Source organism: Gadus macrocephalus, chromosome 20 (genome assembly GCF_031168955.1).
Source record: "Gadus macrocephalus chromosome 20, ASM3116895v1".
Classification (NCBI taxonomy): Eukaryota; Metazoa; Chordata; class Actinopteri; order Gadiformes; family Gadidae; genus Gadus; species Gadus macrocephalus.
In genome coordinates, this window is record NC_082401.1 from 13,562,209 (window position 1) to 13,582,950 (window position 20,742).

The 20,742-nt window shown below is 50.8% G+C and overlaps 1 protein-coding gene across 1 annotated transcript; it reads right to left on the reverse strand.

Moving 5' to 3' along the window:
- Nucleotides 1-1,345: 1,345 nt before the first annotated feature.
- On the reverse strand, nucleotides 1,346-8,801 carry LOC132448244 (glycine receptor subunit alpha-2-like). The gene is made up of 4 exons (XM_060039365.1): nucleotides 8,187-8,801; nucleotides 7,719-7,837; nucleotides 4,563-4,630; nucleotides 1,346-1,621 (listed from the first exon to the last, which is right to left on the reverse strand). The coding sequence occupies exons 1-4, from the start codon at nucleotides 8,252-8,254 to the stop codon at nucleotides 1,361-1,363; spliced, it is 516 nt and encodes a 171-aa protein (XP_059895348.1). The 5' UTR covers nucleotides 8,255-8,801; the 3' UTR covers nucleotides 1,346-1,360.
- Between the last annotated feature and the right edge of the window lie 11,941 nt (nucleotides 8,802-20,742).

Consider the following 20,742-nt stretch of genomic DNA (forward strand, 5'->3'; position numbering starts at 1 on the left):
TTATTGTTTCTGAGATGCATTGTGGTCTGAAGTCGGCTCCCTCCCTCCCTCCCTCCCTCCCTCCCTCCCTCCCTCCCACCCGCCGTGCTCAAATGAAAAAGAAACGAAAGAGGAGTCCAACAGCCTTTCATCTCTCCCTGCTGACTGTCTCCCCCTCTCCTCCCCTGCTTGCCTCTCATCCTCTCCCCCTCTCTCCTCCCCCTCTCCCCTCCCCTGGTCTGCCTCATCCTCTCCCCCTCTCCCCTCCCCCCTCTCCTCCCTTGGTCTTCCTCATCCTCTCACCCTCTCCTCCTCTCCTTCCCCTCTCATCCCACTCTCCCCCTCTCTCCTCCCCCTCCTCCCCCGGTCCGCCTCTCACCCTCTCACTCTCTCCCCGTCTCCGCCTCCTCTCCTCCCCCCCTCCTCCCTATCTCACCCTCTCTCCTCCCCCTCTCCTCCCCCTCTCATCCCTATCTCACCCTCTCTCCCCTCTCTCCTCCCCCTCTCCCCCTCTCTCCCCTCTCTCCTCCCCCTCTCCTCCCCCTCCCCTCTCATCCTCTCACCCTCGCAGCTCCTGAAGACGACCTTCTAAATGGACTACGAAATTGATCTGCTTCTTATTGCATCATCTCTGAGAAAATGGAAAGGCCGCCATGACTGCGGCGGTCTTTAAAGTGGAATGAGAATGTTCTCCCCTCACAGTGCAGACTTTTGATCAATCGCTCTTCCCCCCCACCCCCCCCCGCGCCCGAGGGCGGTAGATGTACACAAGAGGGGGCTGCCTGTTCTGGAAAAACCTTCACCGAGCGTTGTGTCATGGCGCCTTCGGAAAGTGAAATCAATGTACGAACGCTTTCACTTTGATCCTCCCTCTCCTCTGTAGGTGGACGGGGAGATGGGGGGGAGGAGATACGGTGTACCGTATGGATGGTCGGAGTTTCTGCACGGGAATGTTCTGATTCTAAGTCCGTCCTTCGTAGGCCTGAATGAATTGGGATCCCGAGCTCATGGAGCAGAACTCGCCAACGCCACATAGTATTGACCTACACCACATAGTATCGAACTGGCCTTTCCTTTCCTCACCTTGTAAAACTTAAAAAGCCACTCAAAGCCCTTAACAATATTGCCTCACATTCACCCATTCATTCACATTCACACACTGACGGCGGAGTCAACCACGCAAGGCGACAGCCAGCTCGTCGGGAGCAGTCAGGGTGAGGCGTCTCGCTCAGGGACCCCTCGACACTCAGCTAGGAGGAGCCGGGGATCGAACTAGCAACCTTCCGGTTCCCAGCCAACCCGCTCTCCCTCCTGAGCCACATGCCGCCCTCAAACACATCCATCCTTCGTCCCTATGCTGCTGTGATGGTGCGGCTGGTTCCTATGACAACGGGCCCGCCCCCCCGGCAGCAGCCCACCTGATGCTGTACAGGACCGTGCCGTCCTTGAAGATCCTCAGCAGCTTGTTGTCGGTGGTGACGTCGTGGAAGTTGGCGCCCTTCTCGTTGGCGAAGAAGAGGTCGGGCTTCCAGATGGAGTCCAGCATGGAGGGGTCCAGGTCCAGGGAGGAGTCGGGGTACTTGCTGTAGGCCAGCCGCGGGTCGTTCCACTTCTGCCGCAGGAAGATGTTCACCCTGTAGTCCTGGGGAGGGGGGGCATATGAAGCATTAGGACCTCAGATGGGGAGGGGGGGGGGGGGGGGGTGGTGGTCCACACGAGGCTTCAGGACCTCAGAGGGGGGGTCCACAGCCTTCAGACCTCAGAGACGCTCAACATGGACCCCCCATGGAGCTGAGATGATTGGGACTGAGCCGCTCCACTGGTTCAGTCTGCATGCGTCAGAGACCCAGGAGGGGGGAGCGGATACCCTGGACTGAACCCATAGGGGACTGAACCCAGCAGGGGGACTGAACCCAGCAGAAGGACTGAACCCAGCGGAGGGACTGAACCCAGCAGGGGGACTGAACCCAGAGGGGACTGAACCCAGCAGAGGGACTGAACCCAGAGGGACTGAACCCAGTAGAGGGACTGAACCCAGTAGAGGGACTGAACCCAACAGACGGACTGAACCCAGAGGAGGGACTGAACCCAACAGACGGACTGAACCCAGAGGAGGGACTGAACCCAACAGACGGACTGAACCCAGAGGGGACTGAACCCAGCGGAGGGACTGAACCCAGCAGAGGAACTGAACCCAGCAGGGGGACTGAACCCAGAGGAGGGACTGAACCCAGCAGAAGGACTGAACCCAGCGGAGGGACTGAACCCAGTAGAGGGACTGAACCCAACAGACGGACTGAACCCAGAGGAGGGACTGAACCCAACAGACGGACTGAACCCAGCGGAGGGACTGAACCCAGCAGAGGGACTGAACCCAGCAGGGGGACTGAACCCAGAGGAGGGACTGAATCCAACAGAGGGACTGAACCCAGAGGGGACTGAACCCAGAGGGGACTGAACCCAGAAGGGACTGAACCCAGAGGGGACTGAACCCAGAGGGGACTGAACCCAGCAGAGGGACTAAACCCAGCAGAGGGACTGAACCCAGCAGAGGGACTGAACCCAGAGGGGACTGAACCCAGCAGAGGGACTGAACCCAGAGGGACTGAACCCAACAGACGGACTGAACCCAGTAGAGGGACTGAACCCAGCGGAGGGACTGAACCCAGCAGAGGGACTGAACCCAGAGGACTGAACCCAGCAGAGGGACTGAACCCAGAGGACTGAACCCAGCAGAGGGACTGAACCCAACAGAGAGACTGAACCCAACAGACGGACTGAACCCAGCGGAGGGACTGAACCCAGCGGAGGGACTGAACCCAAAGTATATTAGTGCCGCAGACGACGGCAGTAATTAATTGAATAGGGATTATAGTTTTAATTATACGAATACTATGGATAAATAATAGAGATGAACTGCTTTTATTTTAAACTGGTCTCTGGATTCCCATTAGCAGACTGGTTTAATTTGATGCATAACTTTTTCGTAACGTCATTTACAATGGTGATGTTAATTTTTTTAATGTAATCGAATGCATTTGTTATTCTTTCTTATGCTGCTTCGTTTCAAGTTTAATAAAAACGTATTGCCGTAGTATCTCCATAATATTGGACATTGGACTATTTACAATATTCACAACAAACTTTGCATGGCCTTTCTAAGATGATTTATTTTCAGAAGAGTCGGATTACCTGAACTCGATGGTCTATTTAAAACATGCAACTAAAGCTGTCAGGGAAGAAGGGATTCCTTCGTTTAGTTTTTCTGGAGGTCTTAATTTATTCCATATGTTTGCATCGGTCAGAAACATAATCCAAACAGAGGCAGCGACTTAGCCACGAGCAGGCTGGTGGGAACCAGCCTTCCTCTGGCTAAGACCTTGGTTCTCAAATGTTTGAGTGTATTTCAAATATTATCTGAATACTATCGATATGTAGCTGTCTGATCCATACTGCTTTTATTGTATACTGTTCTCTGGATAACCATAAGAAAGACTGGTTTAATGTGAAGCAGGACATTTTGTAATGGGATGTTAACATGTGCTTTGAAACCAAAGACATTGATGTTGGGAAGGATTGATTGAGTTGATCAACCGAACAGATTCCAGGAGGAAGACGGTCAGATTTGATTTCTCCCCCTGGGGCTCTACACAGACTCACAACTGTTGTGTGTGTGTTTGATTGATTGATTTGTGTGAACCTGTTTGTTTGCATTCCTTTTTGTTTTGTACCTGTTTCCCTTTTACTCAGATAAGAACAACATTTCAAAACAAATAATTGTCTTTTGATGCAATCGATTTCATTCAGGAATACATTTACTATCCTACTATTGTTGACTAAACGTGTCCAACCGGCGGGTAGATGACGCTGATCCCCGCGGAGAAAGCTTCAGAAGTCGATGAACAGAGCAGGCTCAGATGACTCACGTTCAACCACCGAGAGCCCATTCAGCATATCGGCTGTTCCGAACTATTTATTCATTCTGCTTTGCTTCGCTTCCTGCTGCTTTGTCCTGTCAAACGTGCTTCGGTCCTGCCGAGTCTCCCCTCACACGCTGAGCTGCTCTGAATGCTCAAAAAACAACAATAATCTGGGGGTGCACGTTTGAGCCGGACTTCCGGCTGACTCCCAGGCTAGTTAATGTCGACACCTCGGGCAGAGCTCTGGGTGTGTCCCTATCCTCCTTATCCGTCTGTGCGTACCTCCCCCCCCCCCCCCCCCCCCCCCCCCCCCACACACACTGTCCCTGTGTCCGCCCACCCACACATTGGCTGCACTTAAAGTGAATGATTAGCCGGTGTTCAACGGGTGAAATATTAAATCTGGACTCGCTCAACACGTGTACAACGGGGAGCCCAGGGAGGCCATCAATCTAATATTGTTTTTATAAGCTGTGTTGCTGTGAAGCCAATAAAAAAACACCTTTACGGACCGGCCGTGTTAACAGGCGTTCGCCTGTTAACACGGCCATTTTGGACAGGTAACGGTGGCATTGTTCGCCTGTTAACACGGCCATTTTGGACAGGTAACGGTGGCGTTGTTCGCCTGTAAACACTTGTCTACGCACACGGCGCTCCACTCACCATGGTGGTCTCTGCGATGGAACCAAAGCTGTTGATGAAGATGTTGCAGGTGACGTTGACGGGCGGACCTGCAGGGGAGGGGGACAGAGTGACACACGTCAATCAAACCCCCCTGAGTGTTTCGCCGTAGCGGACTCCGCGACAGAGCCGAGGCCGCGGAGAAAGGCATCACATGACACACGGTTACAGGGAGATGACAGCCAGGAAACACCGGGTTGGTTCCTCTGATCCCGTGACTTCAGGAAGAGTTCTGAAAGACGAACAAACATCTGCAGGCGCCGTGGTGAGGAGCCGCTGGCGGTGCGGCGGAGACATAGGTGGATTATAGGATTAGAGATGTTTCTCTCGCTCTATTCATGAGATCTCAGCCCAGAAAGGGACATAATAGGACGTACGTGTATAGGAGAATACACTCACACACTCCGGCACGTGCATACATGCCCACGTGAGGACATGTACACACATATGCACAACACACACGTGGGCACACACACACACACACACACGTGGGCACACACACACACACACACACACACACACAGACACGCACACACACACACACACACATACATACACAAACACACATCTGTGTATGCACAGGTGCACACAAACACAGACACACAAACAAAAACACAGACACACACACACACACACACACACACACAAACATACATGCATACACAAACACACATCTGTGTATGCACAGGTGCACACAAACCCACGCACACAGGCAAACACCGATAAAAAGGGGTTAAACGTGTGGTGCCACTATCAATGCAGAACACCTAACCTCCGAAGCTCCTCCAAACCTACCTTAAATCTGTCTTAGGAGCGCAGGAGGAGTTTGTATTGCTGCTCTCACGCCGGAGCCAATCTCAGCGAGAGACGTGCCACGCTGAGCCGTTTGAGGCCAGAGAATCCTGTTTTCCGCCAGTGGACTGAAGCGCTTGCTGAGTCTTTCTTCATCAATATTGCACGGGTCTCAGTATTAGTATTTGCCTCACTTTGTACTCAGGCAGCTGCATTAACCCGCGGTGGCAGAAAGAACCGTAAAACACAACAAACTGGGCAGCAGATCTAGGTCAGGCTCCGTCACTCGCTTCACACTCCTCCAAATTATGACCAGCAGGTCTCACGTATAATCACTTTCTCTCCTTTCATCTTTCTTTATTTATTTGGAAGGGCGTTTAATCAAATGAGTTCTCAACACGGAATAAAGCCAATTCTGCGGTGTGTGTAAAGCTGGCGTGCGGGTTTATAGGGAAGGACACAGGGATGGATTATGTGTTATAATTAAAACATTAAAACGTGCGATTAATTACCGTTTGTTTTGACAGGTTGGTCACGTTTAATAAGCGACGAGCTGTATTATAAAACTGAAGCTTAATAAACGCGATGAAACAATGAATAGGAACGGGAACACGTTTTCCCGCTCTCGCTTCTCTCTGCTTCTATAATAAGTTCCTCCTGATTCATCTCTTCTTCTGTGGAAATGCCAGCCAGCATCTAAGCAGCGCGTTCCCTGGATCCTCTCATCTCTCGTGTCTTGTCAACTGTCTTGCATCCTCACCCCCTCGGATCACAAGAGAGATCTGGGCCATGCGTCTCTCGGCTGCGCTGCCATCCTGCTTATATTAACTAAGTGTAGGCCTACCACCACATCGTACACAGACACACATCTCATACCCAGCCTCAGTTTAAAGCCTTGGTTAAATCCTTATGTTAACTAGCCGTCAGACTACATCTCAAACTCAGCCTCTGTTTTAATCCTTAACTAACTGTAGGCCTACCGCCTCCCATACACTTAATCCTTAACTAACTGTAGGCCTACCGCCTCCCATACACTTAATCCTTAACTAACTGTAGGCCTACCGCCTCCCATACACTTAATCCTTAACTAACTGCAGGCCTACCCCCTCCCATACACTTAATCCTTAACTAACTGTAGGCCTACCGCCTCTCATACACAGACAGACAACTCATACCCAGCCTCTGTCTAAATCCTCTGTTATATGTAGCTTATTTTAACTAACTGTAGGCCTACCGCCCGTTTTACAAAGTCACATCTACCTCACTGTAGGCCTACATAACCAACCCAGCCTCTCTTTAAGTTCTTGGTTACATCCTTATATTAATTAACTGTAGGCCTATCACCCGTCGTACACAGACGCATCTACATAACTGTAGGCCTCCATCACAAACCCAGCCTCTGTTCAAATCCTTGGTTCAATCCTTATACTAACTAAGTGTCGGCCTACCACTCCATCGTACACAGACACACATCTACAACACAAACCCAGCCTCGGTTTAAATCCTCGATACCATGTCATATTAACTAGTTGTAGACCTACTGCTCCGTCAAACCTCAGCCCCAACACATCGACAGAGTCCAGCTGACATCATTCGTCCTCTTAATGTGGGCTTGAGACTCTTAATTGTGCCCCAGTTTTGTGGGGGCAGGGAGGTTAGGGGTTAGTCTGTCCTGGGGGAGGGGGGTCTAGGAGGGGCTAGGGGTTAGTCTGTCCTGGGCGGTCTAGGAGAGGCTAGGGGTTAGCCTACCCTTGAGGTTCTCGGTTCTAACCCCAATGCATGCAGTCCACCTGCATCCTTGAGCAAGGCGTCAAACCCTCTGCCTTCCCTTTGATGACATAACACAAACATAAATTCCTTCCAATTAAAAGTCTCTGCTGATTAACTCAATGACTAAATTGCCGTCACTTTTTGCCGTCAGGCGTGACACTGAGGGGCCAACAGGGACACAGGGACACTGAGGGGCCAACAGAGACAGTGAGGGCCCCGCAGAGACAGTTAGGGGCCCACAGAGAGAGACAGCCCGCAGCCCTGCTGGGTGGTACGGTAGGGAGGTGGGAACAAGCCGATGGCCCCTCAGAGGGACCTGTCGTCTGTCGCGAGGGGCAATCTATGGCCTGCTTCAGAAGAGTTCCTGTGTCTTTTTATTCTGAAGCGAGGAGAGCCTGAGTCTTCACATGGTCGCAAATATCTCCAGATGTCACAGATGTAAATTATTCTGTTTGAAATAGTTACGTCTCTGCTCATGGTGATGGACGCTGAGAGGAGGAGAGTGATTGTGATGTTGGTGGTGACGAAAGGGGCAGTCGTATACTTGAATGAAGAAAAAATAAGATTGGAACCCACCTTTGAAATTCGGTCGTATTCGTGCGTCGTAGCCCGAGGTTCGACCCATCAATGAATCTAGAAAGTCCGACGGAGACATGTTCGATGCTCGGGACTCGTGTTCCTTGGCATCGACCGACCTACAACAGTCACCACGTCGGTTACTGACAGGCTCCAGAAAGTCATTCAATGGGAAACATGTTCGGCGAATGCTTGCTTTGATTTCGATGTTTTCATCTCCCTGGTGATTACAATATAGGACACTATTTCAAATATAAAACACACATAGGCCTATACTTTAAGTGATCGAATATAGGGCACAGTTATTATTAGTTATTTAAAATTTACCTAATGCATCTGACTATCTTATGTCGCTTCAATTTCAGTTTTAATGCAATCATATTTCCGTCATATCTCCATAAATCAACACTGTTCACGAACTTCGCGTCGCCATGGCCAGATGATTAATGTTCAGAAGAGTCGGATTACCTGAACTTGATGGTCTCCATAAAACATGCAACTAAAGCTGTCAGGACTTGTACGAAGAAGCGATTCATTCCTTTAGGTTTTCTGGAGGTCTTAATTTCTTAATTTCTTCCATATGTTGGCGTCAGTCAGAAACATAATCCACCCCGGGACGCAGCCTTCCTCCTGACCGAGTCGACGGTTCTCAAATGTTTCTGTGTGAAATAAAAACGCAGGAGACACTCCAGGATATAGCCCCGAATCATTGTTTAGTTTTGAGGAAACTCCGACGGGGAGAAGCGGACCGCTGAGCGGCAGCAGGTGAGCGGAACCATCACGTCGCGTGTGGCGACGTCGCCTGACGCGGTGGTTTGGAATCCGTTTGGCGACCGCGCGTCTCTGCGTCCTGACGGGTGACCGGGTCCTTACTCACTGAGGAGAAACGTGTTCCTCAGGTAGAGGAAACTCCGCTGTGGAGGAATGGGAAAGGAACGCCTTTTTTCCCTTCATTTCAGCACTTGGAAAGCTCTCGGCGCCTTTACGCGCAGGCGCAAGGCTTCAAACCGGGGGATGCACGTGAGATGGGTTTGAATCGAGTCCAACGCACGACGGTGGCGACGCGTTCACAACACTAGAAACTTTCCTCGTTATCCCCCATGACGTATTTATTGTAATTTTTCCACGCACTTCTTCTGCGTGCATTTATCAAATGGAAATCAAATATTGTAGAAGTGTCCAAGGTGATATGCTGTATATGTCTGTGCGTGTATATGTGTGCGTGCGCTGTAAGTGCGTGTGTGTCTATGTACCAGACGAGCCGTCCTCGTGACAGGCTCCTTGGCTGCAGGTGAACTAATGTAAACAGAGGGGACAGCGGCCAAGAGCCCCTGGGAAAGTATTGGGTGGCCTGGTTGCCCTGGAAACAGATGTATTTTTCCCGAGGCGAGGCACATCGTTGGAAACGCTGAAAGGTTGGCCTCCCAGCGCGTGATGCAGACCGACTGACTGACAGACCCAATCACGCGCAGACAGACGCGGGGCCGCGCTATCGCCGCGGTCAGACGCGCGAATTGGGATTCGATTAAAAACATCTAAAAACTCGGGTAATAGCGGCGCTCACACGTTGATTCACCGCGTTTCCTTCCCCGCTCCGGCTGCTCCGTGGACAGTCTCAGGCTTTGTAGGGAAGATAGTGTAGAGGTATGTATGCGTGTGTGTAGAATGTAGTATACTGTAGATGTGTGCATTTTTGTCGAACATAAAGCAGTGTGTGTGTTGTGGAACACAGTATAGATGTGTGTGTGGTAAGGTATTATAGAACAGAGTAAAGGTGTGTGTCTAGAGTGTGTTAGAACACACTATAGGTGTGTGTGTGTGTGTATGTGTTTGTGTTTGTGTGTGTGTGTGTTTGTGAAGAACACATTCAATATTTGTGTGTGTTTGTGTGTGTTGTAGAAGCCAGTATATATGTGTGAGTTCATGTGTGTATGTGTGTGTGTGTGTGTGTGTGTGTGTGTGTGTGTGTGTGTGTGTGTGTGTGTCTGCGTGTGTGTGAGTGCCCATGCATGTGTCCGTGCGTGTGCGTCCGTGCATGTGCGACTTGTGCGTGCATGTGTGTGCGTGGGTTGAAAGCGCTCGGACGGCCGTGGCGCCGGCAGTGACTCACCCCGCAGCGCGCCTCGTGCACCCCGCGGCGTCCGGTGACTGCGTGATAAGTCGCCGCTGGCCTCAGCGCCAGACGCGCCGCTCCCCCGGGAGGACGAGAGGGAGTGACAGGTGACGGCGGTCCTGATGCGCCGACGCGCCCGCGGCCCGTCCAACACGTCCGCCCCCCCCCCCCCTGGGGTCTGACTGGCCCCTCCCAGACCAGGGGCCCCCGGGGCCGGGTGGGGGGCCACAGGAACCTGGGAACGCAGGAACCAGGTGCTGCAGGAGCCAGGGGCCGTAGGGCCACGGGGCCCAAGGAAACAGGGGCCACAGGAACGAGGAACCAGGGGCGCCAGGAACCAGGGGCCCCTGTTTCCTGGCACCCCTGGTTCCTTGTTCCTGTGGCCCCTGTTTCCTGTGGCCCCCCCGCACGGCCCCTGGTTCCTGCAGCAACTTGTTCCTGTGGCCCCCCAACCGGCCCCTGGCCCCTTCCTGGTTCCTGCGGCCCCCGCCCAGCCCCTGGTTCCTGGGGCCCCAGGAACCAGGGGCCGGGCGGGGGGGGGGGGGGGGGCGGGGGAACACAACGCGGTGACACTGACGTATGGATGAGGTGTCGTGGTTACCGTCGCCATGGAGACCGCGGCTCACGGAGAGCGATAACAGTCGAGAAGTGGCTTTAGGATTCCTTCTTCATCTTCTTCAGGTCCTTAGTGCGAAGGAAACCACACTATTGTTATTCTTCATGTTCATCATGTTTTACTTTTGTCCTCTCTTCTTGTCGTCTCGATACTTATTTTTATTCTTCATCTTCTTCTGATTCTTCTTCATACTCTTCACGTCATGCCTCTTTGTGTTCTTCATCTTCTTGTTGTCTATATGCTGATATTCTTCTCCATCCATTTCATATTCTTAACATTTGACTTCTTCACATTCATCGTGTCTTACTCCTTGGTCCTCTTCCTCTTCCTCGGTGTCTTGATGCTGCTCATCTGAAGGACGACCTTCTCTTGGTTCTATGAACGACGCGTCGTGTTTCTGTTTCAGTGGAACACACGGAGCGTATGGAGGCCATCTTTGATCAGAGCTAGACTGATGAAACCAAACTTAATTGGCGGCTCGCTCAGACGCCGCCGTATGCGACCTGCGATCCCCCCCCCCCCCCGCGTGTGTGTGTGTCTTCCCTTTAATGAGCGAGGGGCTCCCCGGGGAGGGGTCAGGCCCACCTGGCCCTAAACTCATTTATTCTCCGTCACAAAGACAGCTCTGTTTGACCCCCCCGCTGCTACGCGATTGGTCATTAGTCTCTGGGAACAGACAACCTCTCTTCAGGCGGGGCGGGAAACGTCCGCTCGATGAGGGGGAGGTGGTGGTGGTGGTGGGTGGGGCGATTGTGGGGTTGGTTGAGACGGAGGTGGAAGTGGTGGAGGTGGAGGAGGTGAGGGTGGAGGTGGTGGAGGTGTTATGGAGGAGGAGGTGGGGGTTGAGGTTGTGGTGGATGAGGAGGTGGTGATGGTGGTGGTAGTGGTGGAGGAGCTGGTGGCGAGGGTGGTGATTGAGGAGATGGTGATGTTAGAGGTGGTGGTGATGGAGGTGGTGGTGGTGGTGGTGGTGATAGTGGTGGAGGTGGTGTTAGTGGTGGGGGTGAGGGAGGTTGTGGGGGTGTTGGTGGAGTAGTTGGTGGTGTTAGTGTTAGTGGTGTGGATGGAGGTGGAGGTTGTGGAGGTGCTGGTGGTTGTGGAGGTGGTGGTGGTGATGGGGGAGGTGGTGGTGTTGGTGGTGGTGGTGTTGGTGGGGGAGTTGGTGGTGCTGGTGGAGGAGGTGGCAGGCGAACAAAGAGCTGTATTTTCTCCCTCTTTGTGGAGAGCAGTATAATCCTCTGACAGGACTTGTCCGTAGCAACCGCTTGGCTCCTGTCCTTTTGAATTAAGATCTCAGCGCTGGCTTCTTCCTCGGTTTGGAAGCTCCCCACATTCAGAGCGTCCAACGTCTGCTGCCCACTTACGCCTCCTCTCGGGACGAGGATGTCTGGTTTCATCTGGCCTACAGCGTTTCATATTTAGAGGAGGGCCTCTTCCACCCTCCGCTGTCACTGAAGTCTTACATGATGACCGCAAACAATTTCAATTCAGTCTGTTTAGTTCCTCTAGTGCTCAATGAACAAGTCCCTTCAATACGCCACCAGGAAACATCTCACAATGTTATTCTATCCTTCCCAAGAATTGACTTGAAACAGCGATCCCGACAGTGATGTAGTGAGACAGAACAGAGCCTTTCGGTTCGCTGTAATGAGGAGAGAATATTCCTCTCTGCATTGCCTTCTTGCTAGGCTGCCCCCATTGATCCCGGCCGCCCGCTCCACCAATCAGGCGCTGTGCCGGAATGACCCCGTGATCTCACCTGGGAGCCACATCCAGCTGCTGTGGTGGACAGGAGGCTTATGGGCACCGGAGCAGGGAGAATGAAATACCACGGGGGGGGGGAGGGGGGGGGGGGGGGTTGTTGGGGGTGGTGGAGGTGCTGGTGGTGGTGGTGGTGGAGGTGTTGTTGGGAGTGGTGCTGGTGGAGGTGGTAGGTGTAGTGGGGGTGCTGGTTGTGCTGGGGGTGCTGGTTGTGCTGGGGGTGATGGTGGTGGTGGTGGTGGTGATGGTGGTGGTGGTGGTGGTGGTGGTGGTGGTGGTGGAGGTACATCCATGTCTCCTTCGATTTGCAGAACTGTCTGTTGAACTTGGGAGGAGAGGCGCCCCACTAACGAGTTTCTGTAATGTAACTGGGGATGTGATCCCTGGCAGGTAAAATAAAATAAAATCAGAACATAATGGAAGGCAGACAGAGTGAGGAGCGGAGCGATGAGTTGAGAGGTCATTAGGCAGAACTCTCGCTGCTCTGCTGCCAGAAGAGAAAATGCAAATGGATTAATTAGTGGATCCGGAAGATAAGACCTTGGTGGATCCTCCGTAGACCTGTGCTCCATGCCTGACATCGCTCCGACGCTCCGGTTATAATTAATCTTTACAAGGCTAATGACCACAACTCATGCTGATTGGGAGATAACTCAGAGTGTTTACTGTAAAGTAGTTCCTCCCATGTTTACAGTGACTTAGTTGGGGGAGAGGGGGGGTTTGTGGGTGAATGAGCAGCCTCCTATAGTCTCAGGAGGATGATGATGATGATGATGATGATGATGATGAGGAGGAGGATATTCCTATAGGGCTGTCTCTTCCTGGAGGGCAGCTGAGAGAGAGAGAGAGAGAGAGAGAGAGAGAGAGAGAGAGAGAGAGAGAGAGAGAGAGAGAGAGAGAGAGAGAGAGAGAGAGAGAGAGAGAGAGAGAGAGAGAGAGAGAGAGAGAGAGAGAGAGAGAGAGAGAGAGAGTGTTTTGCACTCACGCTGGTCTCTGCTGTGATTCACCTGTCACTCACAGCTCTCTCTTCATGAGGGGCAGCATCCTTCCTCCATGGCTGAGCATCCAGATCCTCAATGATCCCTGAGTCTAGACCAGCACACCCACACACACTCCCCTAACACACACACAAACACACACTCACTTCAGCCCCTCCAGCACACACGGACATGCACGAATGCACGCACACACACACACACACACACACAGACACACATACCTTCCGACATCCCCCAATGCACACATACTCTCACACACACACACACACACACACACACACACACACACACACACACACACACACACACACACACACACACACACACACACACTCATAGAGCCCCCCCAACACACATGCAGACACACACACAAACACACACACACACACACACACACACACACACACACACACACACACACACACACACACACACACACACACACTCATAGAGCCCCCCCAACACACATGCAGACACACACACAAACACACACACACACACACACACACACACACACACACACATACACACACACACACACACACACACACACACACACACACACACACACACACACACACACACACACACACACACACACACACACACACACACACACACACACACTCCTACAGCCTCTCCAATACACACACACCACGACAAAATACATGATACCAAGTGCTTTATTCACATGCCGGAGAATTTGTCTCCACAATTTTTTATATTTGATCGAGGCAAGAGTGGCCCCACCCCTAGGGTCGCTATGGTAACTGCAGAAGCCCTTATAGATCTGTGTGTCGATGTTGCATCCTGGTTCATAGCCATCATTAACAGGACACCAAGCTGTGTTTAAAGGCTGCTGTCTGAAGGAGGTGAGTCGGCATCCACCTAAAACACGGGGACCACACCAGCATGTGGGGATGGGATCACTGGTTTCCTGGTTTCTCCGGATCGTTTGATGTTGGTGACGTCAACTAGTTAAGTGTTTTTAGAGGAGTCAGACTGGACTTATACAATGGATATCCTGGTTAAACAACTCAAACAATTGGTATTCTGGTTAAAGGTATTATGGTTTAACAAAATGTATTCTGGTTGAAGGTATCCCGGTTAAAGGTATTCTGGTTAACCAACAGGTATTCTGGTTAAAGGTTAAACATATTAAAGCAGGTATCTGGTTACACAAGAGGTAAACTGGTGAAATAACAAGTATTCTGGTTAAACAACCGGTACTCTGGTTAAAGGTATTCTGGTTAAAGGTATTCTGGTAAACCAACGTATTCTGGTTAAAGGTATTCTGGTTAACCAACAGGTATTCTGGTTAACCAACGTATTCTGGTTAAAGGTATCCTGGTTAACCAACAGGTATTCTGGTTAACCAACGTATTCTGGTTAAAGGTATCCTGGTTAACCAACAGGTATTCTGGTTAAAGGTATTCTGGTTAAAGGTATTCTGGTTAACCAACAGGTATCCTGGTTAAAGGTATTCTGGTTAACCAACAGGTATTCTGGTTAACCAACAGGTATCCTGGTTAAAGGTATTCTGGTTAACCAACAGGTATTCTGGTTAACCAACAGGTATCCTGGTTTAAGATCTTCTGGATAACCAACAGGTATCCTGGTTAAAGGTATTCTGGTTAACCAACAGGTATCCTGGTTAAAGGTATCCTGGTTAAAGGTATTCTTGTTAACCAACAGGTATCCTGTTTAAAGGTATTCTGGTTAACCAACAGGTATTCTGGTTAACCAACAGGTATCCTGGTTAAAGCTATTCTGGTTAACCAATAGGTATTCTGGTTAACCAACAGGTATCCTGGTTAAAGGTATTCTTGTAACCAACAGGTAACCTGGTTAAAGGTATCCTGGTGAGTATTGCAGCGTCTCTCTGACAGCTCCTCACCAGATCCCCTCGTCTCCTTGAGGCGCCCGGCGCGACGCCCTAACCTGTCACTCACAGGCCAGCTGTGGCCCTGGTGGGAGAGCAGATCGGAGATTAGACGCAATTGCGACCGGCGGCGAGTTGTTTCATGCTCCGAGTCGCGGCTGGGATCAGAAGTATGTTGCAGAACCAATTACCCATGGCAAGGCCACTAAACACTTATCCACCAGGGCATTTACTTTCTGATGGATATTAATGTGGAGGAAACTAATCTCAAGCAGCAGAATGTGGGGTTGAATATTAATACCGCCGGACGTTTCCCCCCACCGCCATCGCAAAGTCAGAGTATAGGGATATCTTGATGTTGACCGACACAGGAGCTCCCCGGGGTTGAAGGTCTTGTGGTTTCACTCTCCTGGAAACAGGGGAACTCCAGCCTTTATAGCTCCTCTCTCCTTTATCCCTCTCTCCTCCTCTCTCTTCCTCTCTCTCTCTCCTCCTCTCTCCTCTCTCGTCTCTCCTCTTCCCCTCTCTCCTCCTCTCTCGTCTCTCCTCTTCTCCTCTCTCCTCCTCTCTCCTCTCTCCTCATTCCTCCACTCTCTCCTCTCTTCTCTCGCCTCCCTCCTCTCCTCTCTCCTCCTCTCGCTTCCTCTCTCTCTCCTCCTCTCTCCTCTCTCGTCTCTCCTCTTCCCCCTCTCTCCTCCTCTCTCGTCTCTCCTCTCTCCTCATTCCTCCACTCTCTCCTCTCTTCTCTCGCCTCCCTCCTCTCCTCTCTCCTCCTCTCGCTTCCTCTCTCTCTCCTCCTCTCTCCTCTCTCGTCTCTCCTCTTCTCCTCTCTCCTCCTCTCTCGTCTCTCGTCTCTCCTCCTCTCTCCTCTCTCCTCTCTCCTCTCTCCTCCTCTCTCTCCTCTCTTCTCTCTCCTCCCTCCTCTCCTCTCCTCTCCTCTGTCCTCTCTCCTCTCTCCAGCCAGAGGCTCTACCACTGTGACAGAGAGCCGGTTCAGCTCAGAGCTGAGTAGCCGACTGTCAGCCGAGGGAACGGGACGAGTCGGCGCTGAACGTACGCCGCGTTCCTGACAGAGATCAGCCGGCGCCGTGTCAACGCGGGACCACGTTGTGTATTAACGAGGGCCCCCGCTGTAAACACACGCGGGGCCCCCAACGGAGCGATGCATGGACGGACTCCCAGAGTGGCGTGATCGGGAGTGTGCTCACATTCACCACACAGCTGCCGCCGTTCGCAAACATCTTGGCCAGCGTTCCGCTGTCCCCGGACGCCTGCATGCACGGCGCGCCGCATTCTACAGCCGTCGCACCTCTCCGACCTGGCACATGTTGGGTCACCCTGCTGTTAGTGTTCCTCCAGGCGTTAAGTGATATCCTGTCTGTTGGGGATGTACAGATATTGCGGCAGACAGATGTGTGGAGACAAATGTGTGTCGAGAGAAGAATGTCAAGTAAATGTGCCTCCTAGTCCTAACAGATTCTGAGTGTGGATGCGTGTGTATGTGTGTGTGTTGTGTGTGCTTGTGTGTGTGTGCTGGAGTGGGCGTGTGTTTGTGCGTGTGCGGGTCTGTGTATGTTTGTGTACAGTATATGTGTGTAGGTGTGTGGGTGGGCGTGTGTGTGTTCGCACGAGTGTGTTAAACCAAAAGCACAAATATTTATGCAAATTGACACTGGTGGGCAAACGTGAACGCTGGAAAAGCTTAAGACATTCCCTTCGCTGAGCGCAGCGGCGATAGCGCTGTCAAAACAAATGATCATTCCAGAGAGTGAAATAGTGGCCGTGCTCATCACCTGGCCGCCTCGTTACAGGCCGTACCGGGATGGATCCCCAGGTGAGAGCCTCGGAGCCCGGAAGGTCTGATTCAAGAGTTTAAATAGAAACACTCATTACGACTCTCTCACCTAACTCAACTTGGCACACGTTTACCGCCCTTGTGAATCCATGCCGATCTGTGCTTCTGTTTCAGATGGACGTCGTGCTGTGTGTGTGTGTGTGTGTGTGTGTGTGTGTGCGTGGGCTGTGTGTGCATGGGTGTGTGTGTGCGTCCTCATCATGTGTTGCATATGCCTCATGCTGATTGCATTCAACGCACAAAATAGTGGATAGCATTGCTTTTATAGTATAGGCATTATATTAATATTTTTGATGTATTCTGAGAATTCACACAAAATCTATCATCCTTATAGGTCGCACGTCAGTCCTCCCTCACTTTGCCGCCCCCATGAGGCCGGACTCCCTAAAGCATCATACCTTAGAGGTCAGCATTGACGAATAATCAAACAGCATCCATCCTCCTCCAGGTTACCATGGCACCCACTAGACGCCTGCCTCCCGTGGACCGCCAGACTCTGGGGTCAAAGGTGAGGCGGAGCCGCGGCGCCTCACACACACACACATGCCTGTGGTCGGAGGAGGAACGGAAATAAACAGAAGTGTAGCGCTCCTCCAACATGGTGCCGGTAGCAGGCTGGCTCTCTGAAGGGGGGCAGGAGACAGGTGCTAGGGGCTCCTGCTGTCTTCAGAGGCTGGAGAAGATTCGTCATGTTCTCAGCGTTACCGAGTGGTAAAATTTGTCCTCCACGAATCGTAGGATTCATGAACCTAAATCAGGTTGGTTTCATTATCTCCCCAATGAGCCACTACACAAATATAAATATATATGTAAATATGCGTCAAATATGTGTTTCATATAGCGACTGAATAAGTCACACAATTAAAAGTGACATCAGAATCTTTGTTGGAATAACAGTAGAATCCAATTATCTGGAGGCGAGGTTTTGTGTGATCTGCGAACGAATCCCACTCATTTGAGAGCAGAGATAAATAATGACATACTTAATTCACTGCTTAACTCACAACTCGGGATCCACCCTGGAAATGAATTGCCACAGGCCCAGTGAACAATCCGCCCCCATCTCTCACATCTCTCCATAGCGTCAGAGCCCTGGACAATAACTAAGCAGAAGGAGAGACAGTGAAAGGGGAGACAGGCAGAGAGAGGCGGAAATAAAACAAGGGATAAAGGCAGGCAGAAGGCATAAACATGGTTTGGCCTTCTACGAATGTTCAATGTACGGTCGGTAGCAGAGAATGGCTGTTGAAGGAGAGATGCGGAGCTTTGCAACGTGTGATTCCACCTGTTACGCGGCGTCCCCCCCCATCTCCGTCGCGCCGCGCGATCACTTTGGAACCATTTTTAGAACACCGAGGGGCAGTAAACACAGTTTCCATGGAAACATCAGCGAGACGCACACTGATAAGCGGATTGGTGCAGCTGCACTCGTCTGATGAAGAATGAAACCTCCGGAGCTGAGAGGGCTTTCTCAGCTCCGGCGAATCGCAATCAGACAATGCCAACGTTATTCGAGGGGAGGAACGGACAAAAGTCAGTTCTTCTTTATGCTTTTTCCGATTGTGAGGGGAGACATCAAACAGGAGTCTTATCTGGTTTTCTACCAATGCAGCCTCTGCTAGGGTACAACTGCTGCCTGCCAGCCACACACGCACATGCGCACGCACACGCGCACGCACACACACACGCACGCGCATCTCAGGAGGAAACACAAATGGGCAGACAGATGTTGCTTTGCAAATGTGCGCGTATTGATTTGGCCCATATGTTTCAAATCAATTCAGAGTAACAATCACCGACAGCTTAATTTGGCATCAATCACCGGGCCAGGCTTGGAAAGGAGAAACAGAAACACTGTGCTTTGATGTCTTCTTCAGCATTACGCTGCAGATTATTTCTCACCAATAGCCTTAATCTGTAGGCTATACATGTATTCAAGTTATGTAAACCCGTTGTGTAATGGTTTATATTTGGAGTGTGACCCCATATAGCAATTCTATCCGCAATCAGCATGAGTCATTGATTCATTAGCCACCTTTAGTTTTACTCTGCATTCTGGGGTGGTGAGTCTGGACTGTTCATCGGACACAGGGAGACATCTCCTATCCAGACTGATAACCTGAGTGAGCCTCTGCCTGACAGCTTAACGTCTCCATCCAGGAGTTTATCACACTCCCAGAGGGGAGTCAGGGCTGCGTACGGAAATATGAGATATCTGACCTAAAAATGGATAAATACCAAAAAAACCTCAAATATGAATATTGTCTTGGTTTCACTTTCAGTTCAGAATCTATCAGGGGTAAAAGTGCCCCCGCATCTCTTGTCCCTTTCAGCAGCGTCCTACAGAGACGTGTGTAGCCTTGCTGTACTGGTTCCTCTGTCGTTGAAGGGGCAGCGGCTCAGTGAACGACAGATCGGAGGCCGTCTCACTCTACGGAGCCTGTCTCACCCCCGAAGAGCCGCGGATGGAGCAGAATAACACGCGGCTGTACACACCACTCATTTCCCTGTTCCTCTGGATCAATCGATGTCGGTGACGTCACCAGAGGAACTCTTGGGGCACGGCTGTGTTGTCTAATAATGGAAGCTACCCCTCCCCTGACGGGAGCTGGGGACGGGGAGATATATCTGCCATCTGATCAGATATTAGAACTTTGTTCAAACGCGAGTGTGTGCAGCAGAAGAGATGGAGAGAGAGGGATAGGGCGAAGGAAAGTGAAGTAGGCCTAGTATGCATTTCAGCATAAGTCCCCCGGTTGAATATCTCTGTAGGGAATAACCCGATTGAAAAAGCTAAGAAACATGTGTCTGAGATCTCCTGTATAAATTAAAAGCTTCTGTCAGAACAAGGGAAAAAATGATGATAAAAAACAGGCCAAAGTGTCGACATTAGCAGATTTGTCTTTAAGCCCATTTTTTTTTTTTTTTTTTTTTCTTGTTACTTGTTAATGCACGCACAAAGTATATAATAAACACCCACTGTCTTTTTCATATCATATCATTTTCAAAACATTTGTAAAAAATAAACAATCCATGAAAAAAAGAAAGATTGCCATAGCCTCCAATCACGAGTGTTAGATAACACATCCATCCTGGTAAACCTTGCAGCAGATGCAGCCACACCTTCCTCGATTAGTATTTAGAAACAAACGGAGGACCATTTAATGACCTGTTAGGTGGAGAAGCAATCACTTGACACACATCTAGTTGTGTCATGCCTCGGTCTTCTAACAGTCAGGGAGACTCCTGCCCTTCATGTGGCGGTGCAATCAAGCACACATCAATCAGAAAGCGAGAGGCACATCGTTTAGAATTGCGTTCACTAAACCCATAAATGAATAAAAAATGAGATGGAAAGCTATTTATCTCTAATTAGTATCGACATTGTGTGTGTGTGTGTGTGTGTGTGTGTGTGTGTGTGTGTGTGTGTGTGTGTGTGTGTGTGTGTGTGTGTGTGTGTGTGTGTGTGTGTGTGTGTGTGTGTGTGTGCGTGCGTGCGTGCGTGCGTGCGTGCGTGCGTGTGTGTGTGTGTGTGTGTGTGTGTGTAAGAGTGCTGGCAGTCAGCAGGGAAATTATGTTTAGGATTGACGGAGTGTAATCACACTGCAAATGGATGCTATGATGCATTGCTTATTATACGACGTGAACGGTGCAACCATTTAATTTGACACGGCAACCGTCGAGAGAATGGTTTTCTAAGATGACGAATGCTCTCATCTCTATCAATGTAGTTCACCGTTTCACGAAAAGCAAGTCAATATTGTCACAAATGAACCCGTTGACAAATTAAACACTCATT

Excerpts from the sequence above, each read along its gene's own strand:
- LOC132448244 (XM_060039365.1), bottom strand. The coding sequence starts at position 8,254 with ATGAATCGCTTCTTCGTACAAGTCCTGACAGCTTTAGTTGCATGTTTT. Across the intron at positions 4,631-7,718 it reads AATACGACCGAATTTCAAAG|GTCCGCCCGTCAACGTCACC; the intron begins GTGGGTTCCAAT and ends CCTCCCCTGCAG. Across the intron at positions 1,622-4,562 it reads CCATCGCAGAGACCACCATG|GACTACAGGGTGAACATCTT; the intron begins GTGAGTGGAGCG and ends CCCCCTCCCCAG.